The sequence below is a fragment of the Tamandua tetradactyla genome, chromosome 1 (assembly GCF_023851605.1).
Source record: "Tamandua tetradactyla isolate mTamTet1 chromosome 1, mTamTet1.pri, whole genome shotgun sequence".
Lineage (NCBI taxonomy): Eukaryota > Metazoa > Chordata > Mammalia > Pilosa > Myrmecophagidae > Tamandua > Tamandua tetradactyla.
In genome coordinates this window covers 195023641-195038458 of record NC_135327.1, presented here as the reverse complement: position 1 = coordinate 195038458, position 14818 = coordinate 195023641, and the positions used below count along the sequence as shown (strand labels likewise).

The 14818-nt window shown below is 46.5% G+C and overlaps 1 protein-coding gene across 6 annotated transcripts in view; it reads right to left on the bottom strand.

Annotated features, from left to right (window-relative positions):
- Window positions 1-14818, bottom strand: part of AGAP3 (ArfGAP with GTPase domain, ankyrin repeat and PH domain 3) — a 70186-nt gene that overhangs the window by 48526 nt on the left and 6842 nt on the right. Inside the window, exon 1 of one of the 6 annotated variants that reach the window (XM_077149877.1) lies at window positions 5154-13470. The exons of 4 other annotated variants lie outside the window; for them this stretch is intronic. In XM_077149877.1, coding sequence (XP_077005992.1) covers window positions 5154-5238 — 85 coding nt within the window. In that variant the 5' untranslated portion in view covers window positions 5239-13470. Of the gene's footprint in view, window positions 1-5153; window positions 13471-14818 lie in introns of those variants that run through there. One more of the 6 variants, XM_077149887.1, reaches the window with a different exon arrangement.

Below are 14818 nucleotides of genomic sequence, written 5' to 3'. Positions count from 1 at the left end.
TACGATATGTGCAGAGAACAGCCCTAGGCCAAAGCATTAGGGGTCCCCTGATCCTTTCTGCACATGTTACTTGTCCTGGGCATGTGTTGCCGTAGGAATTCCCCCCTTTACCAGTTCTGAATATCCCTTCTTCCCTAGGAAATAGTCTCGTCTATCCAGGTCTCTAGTGCTCCCCTAGACGTTCTACAGCCAGCCAGCCCTTCCCCAGACACCATTCTGTAGGGCAGCTCTGTGGGGTTGTGTGCCCCCTCTACATGAGGCACAAGTTCTAGGGCAGCGAGTCCCTCAGGCCACCTCCAGAAAGATGGGGCCAGACATACATGCTCCCAGTATATGCATGAGGGCTGCTCTGTTTCCTCTGGACCCGACACCATGGATCAGCACCGAAGCATGGGGAATGACGCCCGAGCCTGCCAGGGGGAGGGAAACGGCCGGTCAGTGGACATGAGATCCTACTGCTTTTAAATGGCCTTGGCCTTGATTTGGTCTTGTCCAGTTGCGCAATGCTTCAACTGTTTTCTGGAACTTTGTGAGCAATGTTTTTGCCTATATTCTTGCTGGTTGTTTAAAGCTTCTATTGGGGCAACACAGCCCTGAAGCTTCTTACTCTGTCATCTTGATCAGGGCTGGTCCAGAACTTGTGCTTTTAATCTGATTTCCTGATAACTAGTAAGGTTGAGCTTTTTTTCTCTGTTCATTGATAATTCGCATTTCCTATTCTCTGAATTATCTGCCTGGTCCTATTCTTTGCCTGTTTTTCTCCTGGGTTTTAAAAATCTTTTTCTTAACAATGTGTAGGTATGTTACCTGTTTATCAGCATACGTACATCGTAAGCAAATACTCCTACACTATCTTTTGCCATGCAAAAATATAAAACCTGTTAATTTTGTAATTCATTATAACATTTAAACAACAAGAAAAAAATCCATGAAACAAGAGTGATATTTTAAAAACAGGTAGGGTGGGTAAAAGCTCTTCTTGGTAGAAGACCAACTAATACTTGCAGAAGGAACTCAGAATTAGAAAACCAACATTTGGCAACCCCAACATAACTAGTTTAGGAAAGGATTGTCGATGGAACCTGAAACCACTGGACTAAAGGTTGGTGGGGAGCAGTTTATTTCCAAGATGCCAAATTATCACCCCACAGGCTACTTACAATTACAAATGGGGAAGGAAAGGAACCTTACAATGAGACACCTGCTAGCTATTACCTTACACAACAGAGGACCTGATGTGATGCAATATAAAATATTTCTATCAAAAGGGTTTCGCCTAAATCTGATTAAGCCTTCAGTCCTAAATTCAGTTAATAGGAAACACAGGGGATGGAGGAACAAGTTAAACAACACCAAGCAGAAATTATCACATAAAATCCAGAACACGGACATTCAACAAGAAAATTGGCCTGGATTCTTCAAAAAAATTCATGTTATGGAAAAGAAAAAGTACTGCATTGGATCCTGATTTCAGCCTGATCTGATACTGATTGGGGGGCCGGGGGGGCAGGGTAAAGATTATAAAATTCGATTATGGGTGAAATACATGATGATACAGAGTTATTAATTTTCTTGTGTGATACTAGTGATACAGTCATGTAGAAGAATGTACCTATTCTTAGGAAATATAGATGTGCTTAGGGCCAAATGTCACATCTAGGACTACTATGGCTACAAAAACTGTGTGTGTGTGTGACAGAGAGAGAGAGAGAGAGAGAAGAGAGAAAGCAAACAGGATAAAATGTTAACAATGACTTACTCAATGTTGAATATTTTCAAAATAAAAATTTTCAAAATAAAAAACTAGGGGGATTTGGTTGCAACTATTAAAAATCCCAAATGAACTAACTAAAAAAAAAAAAAAAAAGACATTTTATATATACATATGTATTTAAGCTAGGGCAGAAAAATCTTTTTCTCTCTGTGTTTTCAATCTGGTTTAAGAGGCTCTCTTATATCTCAAGATTAGACAACATTGTATTCTATATGTTTTAAAAAATTGTATCTTTTTTTTTTTTTTTTACGGCACAATGGGGCATAATGGCTAGGAGCACAGGTTCTAAAGCAGACCTCCTGGGTTCAAGTCCTGCCCCCTAGCATTATTAATGAGCAACCTCAGGCAATTTCTCTAATAGCCCCATGCCTCAGTTTCCTTCTCTGCAAAATGGAGATACTAACACTTACCATGTAGTAATGGTCCGAGAATTACATAAATACAAGAAATACAAGGAAGCTCTGAGAACACATAACGGGCACTAACAGAAAGTCATTGTTTTTATTAGTATTTCTGAGATTCCAGAGCTGATCGTGCTACTCCTAGCAAAGAGCCCTGCAGTTCCCCTTCACCCACAGCAATAGCTGTCAATCTTTCTGCATTTGCATCACAAATACAAAGTGCTACAGTATGGGGTGGCGTATCTGAATCGCTTAAAACGCACTATGCCAGCAATTTTTATAATAAAATCACTACTCCAGTAAAATAATGTCACGCAGTGCCTACTGGAGCAGCCACACTTACACATCATTCACGCACTCATCCTTCAACACTGGGTCACTGTGTAAAAGCCTAATGACTGCCCTCACCACGTTGTCTTCGTATTCTTGGGACTAAATTCTTTGATTTTTGGTAAACATTGTACCACTTCAGTGTTCCATAGTCACCTCATCTCTTAGAGCAAGGTGACTCTCCCCACCCTACCCCACTTTCCCACGGCCCCGCAGGAGCAGGGCTGCTGCAGGTAGCACTGTAGCATCATGTGGCAACCTAAGAAGAAAAGGTTTGTGACACTTCAGCGCGCCGGGTCCTGTTCCTTTTAGACTCCTTGACAACTTAGAAGGGCCTCACTCTTCTCCGACCTACCAGCTCCCACCCCCACCACACCCAGAAACACCCAGCCTCTGGGGGTGCACTCACTCTCTGGGTCCCCAATCTCCCAGGAGAGCCTGCCATTCTCTCCCCTGCCCCCGCACCGCCCGTAGGCTGCGCCATCATGGCCCCGCACCCGGCTATGTAGTGGGCATGGACCCCTCTCGCGCTTTCCAAGAAGCCCAGCTCTCAAGCTCACGTGGATGTTCTCTCACAGACTGAGGAAAACGATTCCCTCCGCAGACCATCCTCGGACACCGCCCTCCTGACCCCGCCCCGGAACCCCCACTCCTCCAGAAGACGGCCTGGCCCTGGGCTTCCCTGGGACAGATGCCACTTCTCCTTGCCCCAACCCCAGGCCCACCCCGTGGGCCTAAGACAACTGGAAATCTAAATCTCTGTCTTTTCCTCAAGTCTTAGGGGTAGAAAGGTAATTCCCACACTCTGGGGATTTGCCCCACAGCCGTTCCTCGACCTCTCAGGGGGGTGGATTTTAAACTGCCTGGACTTGGGGCTGGGTCTTAGCCCTCCCCCTCCCCATCCCTGGGGTGACACCATGGGTGCCCCCTCAACCTGGACTCAAGCGACCCTCCTCTCCTGACCTGCGACCTGCCCAGGGCTCAAAGTGCTCGGCCTGGCTCTTCACCCCAAAGGCACCCCGAGCTGCCCGGGCAGGTCCTCACAGCATCCCCCAGGGGAGAGGCAGGGGCTCCCTGGCCAGGGCAGGCCTGGGCGCCTCGCTGTGGGTCACCACTTTCTTCCCTCACTCTAAGGTCTCACTTAGGGGCGACTGCCCCTCACCCCGCCCCACAGGTTTGCCCTCAGTCGGTACTTGGCTTCTCACCATTGCCACTTCCCCTGGGGCCGTGGCGGGGTGGGGGTGGGGGCAGGGTTTCTTCCCTACTTCCTAGGGCGGCTTTTCTCACTGTGTGGGTAATTGAGTGACCCTATTTTGATTTAAGGCCTGAGCTGGGTTACCTGTCAAAGGCATGCACTGAAAAAAAAAAAAATAGGCTGCTCCTATTTTAAATCATCTCCTGTGTCACAGCTTTTACTCCTCAAGAAGGAATGTGAACCCCCAGAGGGGAGACACCTCCACCTTCTTCCAGGGTCCCCGGCAGCCACAGCCTGGGCCCAAACCAGACAAAGCACTCAAACACTTGACGGAAACTCAAACGGGAGGCCTCCCACTTTAAGGCCTGCCCCAGCCCCCTCCCCCCACATTCCCGCCACAGGAAAAGAGGAAAAGAGGCTAGAGTTAGAAGCGACAATAGGCGTCAGAAAGAGAACATCTGGCCTCCCCCGTTAAAGGCCTCTTCCCCTTCCGGTCCGTGGATGGGGCAGCCCTGTGCAAGCCGCTTTCCTGGGGGGCTCCAGAGCTCCTTCCTCCAGGGCACGACTGCCCTAAGCATCCCCCACCCCCAGTTCCGCTGTGGGTGAGGGCAGCCCTCAGTGTCCCCTGACCCCCTCCTCAGAGCCAGGGAGGCCTCATTTGGCCTAGGGGTGAGGAGGACACAACAGGCAGTCCCCAGGTCAGACTCGCAACTGCCCTTATCAAACCAGAACAAGCCAGGTGGCTTTCAGGAGGATCTCAGGATCCACAGAGCACCTCTATCTAACCTAGGTCACAGCCGGTTCAGTTAACTGCTTGCTTTTGTAAGTGAGGACACAGCAGGGAGCACGGCGACAGCCCTCAGTTTGAAAAGGCTCCTTGGCTAGTTCTTAAGCACTTTACTGAACAAAGGCGAGTACCAGGCTCCGGATATAGGAGTGGCTGTAGCAGCCCCACCTACAAAGGGGCTCAGCAGCAAGTGAAACAGACACCAGCATGTGACAATGCCAGGATGGAAGGGAAGGGTCTCAACTGCTCTGCAAGCCCACGGCTTTCTGGAGAAGACACAGCGTCAAGACCCGAGGGCTGCACAGTGAGCCGGGTGGGGGTGGAGAGCTGGCCTGTGTGAGACAGGCCACCAAAGCACCTGGCCAGCACTCCAGGGGCAAAGAGCAGGCACCCCGGCTAGGCATCAGCAGTGCGGTCTGTTCCCAGCGAGGATGGCGTGGGCGGGCAGCCTGGGAACTGGAAAGGTGGGACGTGGGAGCAAGTGTGTTTGAATCCCAGCTCAGCCCCTTTCTGGCTTACTGAGTAAGCCTGAACAGTTAGCCTCTATGAGACTCGTTTCCTCATATGTGAAATATGCAGGGTTGCTCTGAGGCTTAGGGGTCACTCCGAGAAGGGCAGTGCATGGGGTAGATGCAATAAATGGGAGCTCTTACTAAGTATACTCACAGACAACTGAGGCCAGGAGGGTCCACTCTCCCAAGATTCCACAGCTAGTAGGGGTAACTAGAACACAGGAAGCGATGAGAGACATATGCTAAGAAGACAGCATCTCGGTCCAACACAGTAATGATGTTGGAGGAGGATGAGATCTTTAAGAGATAATAACTTTATCGGCACATAAACCTGATACACAGCATCCCAGCTAGCTCACTAATTGTTCCGTTTACATATGTCCTATCTACCAACAGGCCCGTGGGCGGGACACACTTCGAGCAGGACTGGAGGAGGCTTGCAGACATCCAGATAAAGGCGGAAGGCTGCCCCTACGCAGCCATACGTGGCTCCCTGGGTAAAGAATTTGGGTCCTTCCTTGACATTAAGTAGAGAGGGTTAGAAAAAGGGATATAGCATTTATGTCTCACTCAACAGGTGCTGCCCTACCATAAAATGCTCCTTCCTGGCATGGTCAATAGTCACCTCATCTCCAAGCAGCCATGGGAAAGGTCTTCCTATTTCACAGACAGGAAGTGGGCTGAGAAAGCAAGAGTGCAAACCCAAGGCTACTGGCTAAAAGGGTCTTTCTCCTCTAAGATTAAATATTGTGAACTGTGCAGGTGGCATCCTGGCACCATCACCACGGATTAATAAGGGGGGAGGGAGCCTAGCAGAACTGCCCCACTCACCTCTCCTGCTTCTGGGCTGGGACGAGGTCACTATGATGCAAAAAGATCTAGGGGGCTGGTTTCTGGTCATGGCTCTACTGCTGAACAGGGACCTTAAATCTGGTCCCTTCCACCCTCTCTGACCCTGCAAATTGAGGTGTGAGCTTGCCCAAGCCCAAAGAAGGCATCTTCTCCTACTCCTTCTGCATTGCTGTCTGGGCTACCCAATCAGCCCCTTATTAGATTCTGTCCTATCCTCTAACTGTACAACACAATTCAGCATTTTATTTTACCAGCACATAAAGCAGATACAAAGCATCCCAGCTAGTTCACTAACTGTTTTGTTCACACACGTCCTGTCTATCAACAGGCCTGTGGGCAGGACACACTTCCATTTCTGGGCACTCTCACGAGGCTTGGCTGTTTTGGGGTGCAGCAGCACTGGACAGGCATAGGCTGATCCCAGGGTCTTTGGGCAATGGGAGTTGTGGGACTGTTCAAGTTGTTTCACTGTCTGCCTTCTCTCCCTCATCCTGATTTAGGATTAGTTTCCAGGATGGTGAAGGGAGGGGGAGCTAAGTAGAGCTGGCAGCAACAACATGGGATGAAACTGCCAAATTAAAATGCCTTGAGCCACACTGAGGCCTGTGGCCAACCCCTTCTAGGAAAGATGCTAATGAGTAACAAGATGGTGACTAGTAAAGGCCGGTGGCCCAATTCCCCCCAGACAGCAGGGCACTCTGATTCGTATTCTTGCAAAATGAGGGCCTGGAGTCCCCCTACACTTTATTCCCTGGGAAGAACTAAGTAAATCAATGGTTACCAAACTAGGAACATAAGAAACCCCTGAACATCAACAAATTTTGCAAACAACTCTTCATAACAGGTTTTAAGAAAACAGTAAGAAGAAGCTACTGTGGATTCAGCAACACTTTTTAATGGATTGTTTGTTATTAATCACCACGGTCTTAGTAGGCGCTCATACATGTTTGTTGAATGACTGAATGAAAATGGCGGTACATACATGAAAGGTAGATTATATATATAACTGAAATACAAAGCTTTAGAAACGGTGAAAGATTGATAGGATCAAGGCAGATAAACTTCTCTATACAATTTTGACCATAAACAGATATGCTTTTGTTCTCTTAACAGGCTATAAATAAAAGTTGCTCTTCCATTGACACTGCCACTAGCCTATGGGTGAAAACTGAGCCCCTGGACTGAGCCCCTGAAATGTGGCTGGTCCAAACTGAGAGCTGCTGCAGGTGTGAAATACATAGCATAGTTCAGAGACAGTAAGAAAAAAAGAATTTAAAATATATCATTAACTTTTTATACTGATTACATGTCAAAATGATAATATTTTGGACATACTGGGTTAAACAAAATATATTATTAAAACTAATTTTACCTGTTTCATGTTACCTTTTTTACTTTGGCTACAAGAAAATTTAAAATTTACATGTATGATTCACATTATATTTCTAATGGACAGGGCTGTTTATTAGGGGTAAAAAAGTTCATCAAAAGGCAAAACAATGGAAAGTATATTAGAGGTTACCAGGGGCTGGGAGGGGAAAAGAGGAGTTATTGCTCAAGTACTCAGAGTTTCTGTTTGGGGTGATGAAAAAATTTTGGTAAAGTACAACTTTATAAATGTAATTAATGCCGCTGAGCTGCACACTTAAAAATGGTTTAAAATGGAAAGTTTTATGCTATATATATGTTATCACAACTTTAAAAAGGCAGAACAATAAAGTAACAATACTACTTGGTACATAATGTGCAGACCCCTTGCAAACAATGGTTCCCAGGGCCTTAGACAAATGACAACTTGGCATCCATGCTCTCTGGCCTGGCTGGGCTATACCAGCTTAGCCCAATTTCTGCCACTCCAGGTTCTCACACTACCAGAGGACCTACCCCAACACTGTACCATGCCAGGCACATATACTTAAATGATCTCACTTAGTCCTCACCACAACCCTGTAAAGGTAGCTATGAATGATCTAGTTTATGAATAATGAAATAACAGCCACTACTTACTAAACACTTACCATGGGCTGATGCTGTTCTAAAAGCTTTGCATGTATTAACTTACTTGATTCTCAAATCTACCCTGAATGGGTGCTTATTATCCACATTTTACCAATGAGGAAGCCAAGACACAGAGAGGTTAAGTAGCCCACCCAAGGTCACAGAGCTAGCAAGTAATAGATCTGGGATTCAGATCTAGGCAACCTGGCTCCAGAGCCTGGGTTCTTAACCACTACTCTGTATTGCCTCTCACAGAGAAGGAAGGAGCCCCATGCTTCATTCCACCATACAAAACAATCTCCACAGAACAGTCCAGAGGCAATAAGCAGCAGAGGGGGCACCAGAGTGAGAAGCCAACATCTTCATAACTCTTCTCATGCAAAGGCTCTAAAGCCTTCATTTAGGGCCTGGGAGCTCACACCAGGAGCCGAATATAAGAAAGCCCAGAATGGGGTCTAGAGTCTGAGATCCCCCCTGTACCCCACACACTGAGAGGCTGTGACTGGGTTTTAATCCCATTCTAGGAGTTGGGCCTCTGGGTTTGCATACCATCAAAACATCAAATTAAAAGGCAAATGAAACTGCTGTAGGCGGGCACACCAACAGAAGCAAGGAGGGATGCTGACAGAGGAGAAAGGGAAAAAAAAACCACTATAAACATCCCCTAAAATGCAAAAGGCACAGCAGTCTGGCACCATTTGGTGTGGGGACTGGGGACAGCCAGCCTTACTCACCTCAGTGTCAGCTCAGCTCAGGGCACAGTGTGGAACAATGCCAGGACCAAGTCCAAGACAGTGACTTACTCCAGACAAACAGAAATTGAGCTTTAGAAAAATTATGTCATTAAAATTTTCTTAAACTTAATAAGAAAAAAGAGTCACAAACCAAGAGGAAATGAAGGCCAGGAACAGAATTTTTAAAAATATAAATGATCAAAAAAAAAATGTTTTTTTAAATGTTGACTCTCACTAGCAATCAAATAAACACAAAAAGTAAAACAGCAATGAGAATTGTCTAACTGTGCTTTTACCTAGCAAACGGGTGAAGGGGGGCCCGAGGAAATGGTGCGACTGGAAATGGAAGCAGCCTTAAGGACAAGGTGGCAAAGTGTGGCAAAACTCTTGAAAATGTGCATTTTCAAGTCATCTTACAAATTTTCTTCTGGGAATTTGTCCAAAGGAAATAATCAGACAAGGGTACAAAGATGTATGTACAAGGTTCTGTACAATGAACAGTGTGCCCTTAAGTAGAATATTACACAGCCTTTTAAAATAATGGCTCGTATGTAATACATGCTGACCACGTGCAAGGCACTGTTCTAAGCACATTACATGTATGATGCCATTTACTCTTTGGCACAACCCCACAAGTTAGGTTCTGTTATTGTCCCTCAATTTCAAATGGAGAAACCGAGGCACAAAAAGTCTCAAGTCTCCCTACAGGATCTCCTCCAATTCTTGGCTCCTCGAGGCTCTAAGGTAGCACATCTCAAAGTGCTGCATGAAAGAAGGCAGTCTCAGAACTCTCGGGCACTGAACGGAGCCTGAAGGCTCCAGTTCATGTCCTTACTTGATACATAGGACTCAAGGCCAGTAAACTGAGAGTGAGATGGTTTCAAATATCCACACACAGGATCACGGCTAGCTGCGTGTACACAGCCCGTCTGGCTCCAGGGAGACAGGCCCAGAGCAGCGGGGTGACATGTCCAAGTTATCACAGCCCATTAGTGACAGAGCAAGAATAAAAATCAAGTCACCACAATTTCCAGCCAGGGAATAAATTAATACAGGAACCTCCTTTCTGAATCTGTTCTCTGGCTCCCTTTCTCCCAGTGGAGGGTTTTCCATAAAAAAATCACACATTGGCTGTGAAATACCAGTAATATCAAATCAAAAAATTTTAAATATTTTTAAGTATTTCATAAGCATCTATTGTTAAGTGCAATATCCATGGTACTCATGGCAGGGAGACACACCTCAGAGAGCCACCGTTCAGTCAGAGATTCAAGACTTCCAGAAGAAAATTACAACAGGGAAGAAGAGTTCTAATTCATCCTTAGGTCATATTCTAAAAGTTTCTAAAAGTTAAACCCAAGGTCAGTCTGAATTTCAAAAAACATCTTCCCGGGCAGTGCAATGGTGGCTCAGTGGCAAAATTCTGGCCTGCCATGCTGAAGACCTGGGTTCGATTCCTGGTGCCTGCTCATGGGGGAAAAAATTGCATCTTCCCTTAGAAGCAACTTACAAGGGCATAGGTGAGTTTCCAACATGACCCACCAAAGCTTATTTACTCCACGAAAGCAAGGGGAAAACAGCAGATCTGGATCTAGAAAAGCAGGTACAAATCTCTTGTTCTGCATGGCCCTAGGGAAATTACTTAATCTCCTAGTAGTTTCAGGGCTATCTCATTTGCAAAACAGATATTTTACACACCTAAAAAAAAAGAGTCTATGGGAAAACAAACTGTGAACTGTAAAGTGTTGCAAAGGCCTTATTACAATCCTCAGCAAACAGCCTGGCTGACAGAAGAATGTTAAAAGGTGAAATACTGGGCAGGCCATGGTGGGTCAATGGCAAAATTCTTGCCTGCCATACCGGAGACCCGGGTTCGATTCCCAGTGCCTTCCCATGCAAAAAAAACAAACAAAAAAAAAGTGGAATACTCTGCAGACCTAGCTCTGCATCCTCAAAACAGGCGGTCTAGATCACCTCCTTTTCCCAAGAGTCAGCTCCATGCTCCAAAATTACCCGCCTCTTTACCTCTTGGCCTGTAGGGTAGAAGTCAGTTAGTGATCAAGGGAACAGCAACCTGATTAAATTAACTTTGAGTTATCTAAATATCAAAAAGGGAATGAGGAAAGCCAAAGGCTGTTCATGCGGAACAGGGCCACAGATCTTAGGGGGGTATCTGTCTCCGCCAAACCTCTAGTCCTCTAAGCTATCCCTGCTTCTCAAAAAAGGGGCTCTTCTCTCCTTCTACTTCTGAAGCCAAAGATTTGCTGTCAGCTGGTAGAGAGGGCTCATAAGTGTGAATGAGCGATGGACACTAAGACATAAAGCTGCCTTCTCCTCTCCAACAGTGTTTGCCCTCTGAGGGCTTCCAAAGGTCTCCCTGTCGGCTTCTGCTCCCTTTAGTCCAACCCACTATGGGTAGAGATTTAAGTACCATCTCAAATTGGTTTTAAGAACATGGTGAGGAATAAATAAACAAATATATTTGAATGTGGTTAAGAGGGGAAATTTTAGGTCGTATATTTTACTAGACTAAAAGTTTAAAACAAAAAACATAGACTGTATAACATATGGAACCTTACTGTAAATGATGGACAATCATTTAAAATTACGACAATTATAAAAACATTTTCATGAATTGTAACAAATGTACTGTTGGGGACAATTAAGGTAGCATGTATAAAATCCACCCTCAGCGATGCCGGAAACATGCAACATGGCCGCCAGGGCTGATGCAAGAACAGCTATAATCAGCCTTCTTTACGGAAGTAATGGTAGTTCGCGCCAAAAGTACTAACCGTACATCTGCCATCCACCCTAGCAACAGCAGTCACCAATCCCAGATCACCACCCGTCCCTACTAGCCACCCCCTCTCCTTCTAGAGTATATATACCCAGCCTCCTCAGTAAAATTTTGCAGCTTGATCAGAATACTTGTCTTGCTGTCATTCTTCGTGTCTCTTGTCCCATACCATTCTTCCCTCACAGGAGTTAGAGCCTCGGCTGATCATCCCGCGGGACGGGACAACTGGCTCCCAACGAGGGGCTCGAGCTTTGTGAGAGACGGAACGCCGCACTCAAGGAGATAGGCCTATCGCATTCACCGTCCTCGGGATCGCCGCGAAGGGACTCGCTCGCGAGACAGATCCGCTCGGCAGATAATCAGTGACGGCGCAAGGAAAGAAAAAGAGAAAACGGTAAGCCCCCACCCTCACCATGGGACAAGCAACTTCCCAACACGAATTATATGTTAGTCAGGTCAAACAATCGCTCAAGGCACGAGGAACTAGAGTTAAGAAAAAAGATCTCACACACTTCTTTGATTTCCTACTAAAAATTTGCCCTTGGTTCCCTCAGGAAGGTACTATAGACCAGCAATGCTGGCTAAGGGTCGGAGATTGTCTAAACGACTACTTCCGAACCTTCGGTCCTGAAAGAGTTCCGGTCACTGCTTTCACTTACTGGAACCTGATTAATGAAATCCTAAAAGTCCATTCTTTGGCCCCGGATATTCAAAAGCTCTGTAGAGAAGGGGAAGAGGCCTTAAGAGAGCACTCCCGCCCCGCATCAGAATGCCGCTCAATTATTATTGATATGCCAGAAAAATCCCCAAGCGAGGGCCCGGACATGGAAAAATCAAAAACCCCATCTAACCAGGCAATCTCATCTTACCCCGATCAGCATAAAAATGAGACGGAAGTCGAATCCCCTCCTCCTTCGGAGGTTGAGTTCCTTCCCCCCTTCCGGCCCCCACTATACGCCCCCTTATCTAAAGAGTTCCCTGCATTAAAGCCCTTCTTCTGCCCTGCCATAATCCGGCCACTGCAGGCAGATTTAGAAAAAGCAACAGAAAACCTTAGGCTACACGCCGCCTCATTAAGAGCACTTTTGCATGAAAGGAAGGAGACTCTAAGCCTCATCAAAGAACTTAACGCAGTTACTCACGAACTAGCAGATGTAACATTTTCCAAAAACGACTCACCAGTACATCCTAGTGGTTTATACACTTTTCCCATCCCACGCAGTCAAGCCAGACCCCCTGCTGCTGAATCTCAAACTCACTCCGGGTCAGAAAGCGATAGTGAAGGAGATGACCAGTCTAATCCCCGAGACTCTAGCGAAGAGGAACAGGAAGAGGCCAGTTCCACCCCAGCAGCAAAATATAAAAAGCTCAGTCTAAAATATTTAGAGAAACTAAAAAAGGCAGTGAATGATTATGGCGCTACCGCCCCCTTCACGCTTGCTTTATTAGAGAGCCTTAGTGAACAGGAACTTACCCCTAATGATTGGTCGCAGTTAGCCAGAGCCGTCCTGTCCGGTGGTGATTTCCTATTGTGGAAATCAGATTACGAAGAACATTGTAAAAAATATGCATTGCAGAACGCCAATAAGGCCGCTTCTAAGAGCTGGACATTAAAAAAATTTTTAGGCCACAATCCCTATCATCAAAATGAAAAGCAAGCTAATTTTCACCCGGGACTTATTGCCCAAGTGCAGGCAGCGGCTCTTAAAGCATGGAAGGCACTTCCGCAAAAGGGCGCCATCACTTCTCTCGCTAAAATAAGACAAGGGCCCGATGAGCCATATAGCTACTTCCTCAGCCGTCTTCAAAACATGGCTGAACGTTTATTTGGGGGTGGCGAAAGTGGAAGTGACTTTATTAAACATCTCGCTTATGAAAACGCTAACACTGCCTGCCAGGCAGCAATCCGCCCTTTCCGCCAATACCAACCTCAGTAATTACATAAAACTCTGCTCCGGCATCGGGCCCACTCAAACTCTTGGGATAGCCATTGGTGCCGCCCTTCAAAATTTCACAGCGAAAACAAAGCCCCCAACATGCTATAACTGTAAACAACCTGGCCACTTCTCAAAAAATTGCCCCATGCCACAAACTAATTTCCCCTTACCCACTACTAGCAAATCCCCATTGCCGCCCTCTATTTGTCCCCGCTGTAAAAAGGGGTTCCATTGGGCAGCTGAATGCCGTTCTCGAGCTGACATAAACGGCCAACCCCATTCAAAATCGCCACCTTACCCTTTCTCCTACAACGTGTGCTTAATAGCTTGGGTGCCTCCTTCCCTGCCTCCGGTTCCAACCCCCACCAGCTTTGGAAATGGACCTTAGCACAATGGCCAGATTCCAAAATCATACAGACACAGGTCACAACAGGCCGTCTGTCCTTTGTTGTCAACACCACTGACCTAATTCTACACTTACCCGACCCCAGCAGATGGTGGCTGGCTGAAAAAGCTCAATACTACATGTGTCCATCTTCTAACCCAAAAAAGATTATTGCAATGACATTAGCCAGTACTACTGTCCATATTCGGGGTGTGTAACATTAGCCACCGATTGGAAACCCCCCATCACTGATCATTACCTGATTCTAAAACGGGGTCCCTTTAAATGCATCACCTGCCGGCTCCCCACAGGGGATGCAACTAAGGCTTGCCAAAACCTAAACCTTACCGTACAGCTTCCTAATGACACCTCATGGCTAATAGGTCGAACTTGGGGCATTAGGATCTGGTCAGGGTACAACCCTGGAGGTCTTATTAGAATAAAAAAGGAAACAATACAGCAAACATTCGCCATTGGGCCAAATAAAGTGCTTGCGCCCCTGTCTCCAGTTACTCCTTCTTGCAAGCCAAGTAAAAGTCATCCCGCTACCTCTTCTACCCCCATCTCAACATTATCACCCTCAAACAAAACAGGCTCTCCCACAGCACTCGCACCAGCCAATAACCCACTCTGGCCAGTGCTCCAAGCTACTTTCCTTTCTTTAAACTCCTTTCCTAACCTTACTCGCAGTTGTTGGCTATGTCTCTCTGCCCAGCCCCCTTATTATGATGCCATAGCCGTTAATGCCCCATTTAATATTTCTGATGAGGACAGTCCCTCCCAATGTCTTTGGAGAAGCAGAAAAATCGGTCTCACCATGCAATCCATTCTTCACTCTGGGCATTGCAGTAGTAACATCTCCGCCTCCCTAAATAAAGTCTGTGCACAGTCGTCCTCTTCGTCACACGGTAAATACTATATTCCCCCAGTAGGGGCAAAATGGCTGTGCTCTTCCACAGGGCTTACCCCTTGCGTATTGGTAACAGCCCTCACTGAAACAGGAGAGATGTGCGTCTTAGTGACGCTGTTGCCCCATATCCTCTTCCGTAACGAAGAGGACCTTTATCAATACTGGGACGCATGGCTCCCAGCCGTGCTGAGAGAAAAAAGAGA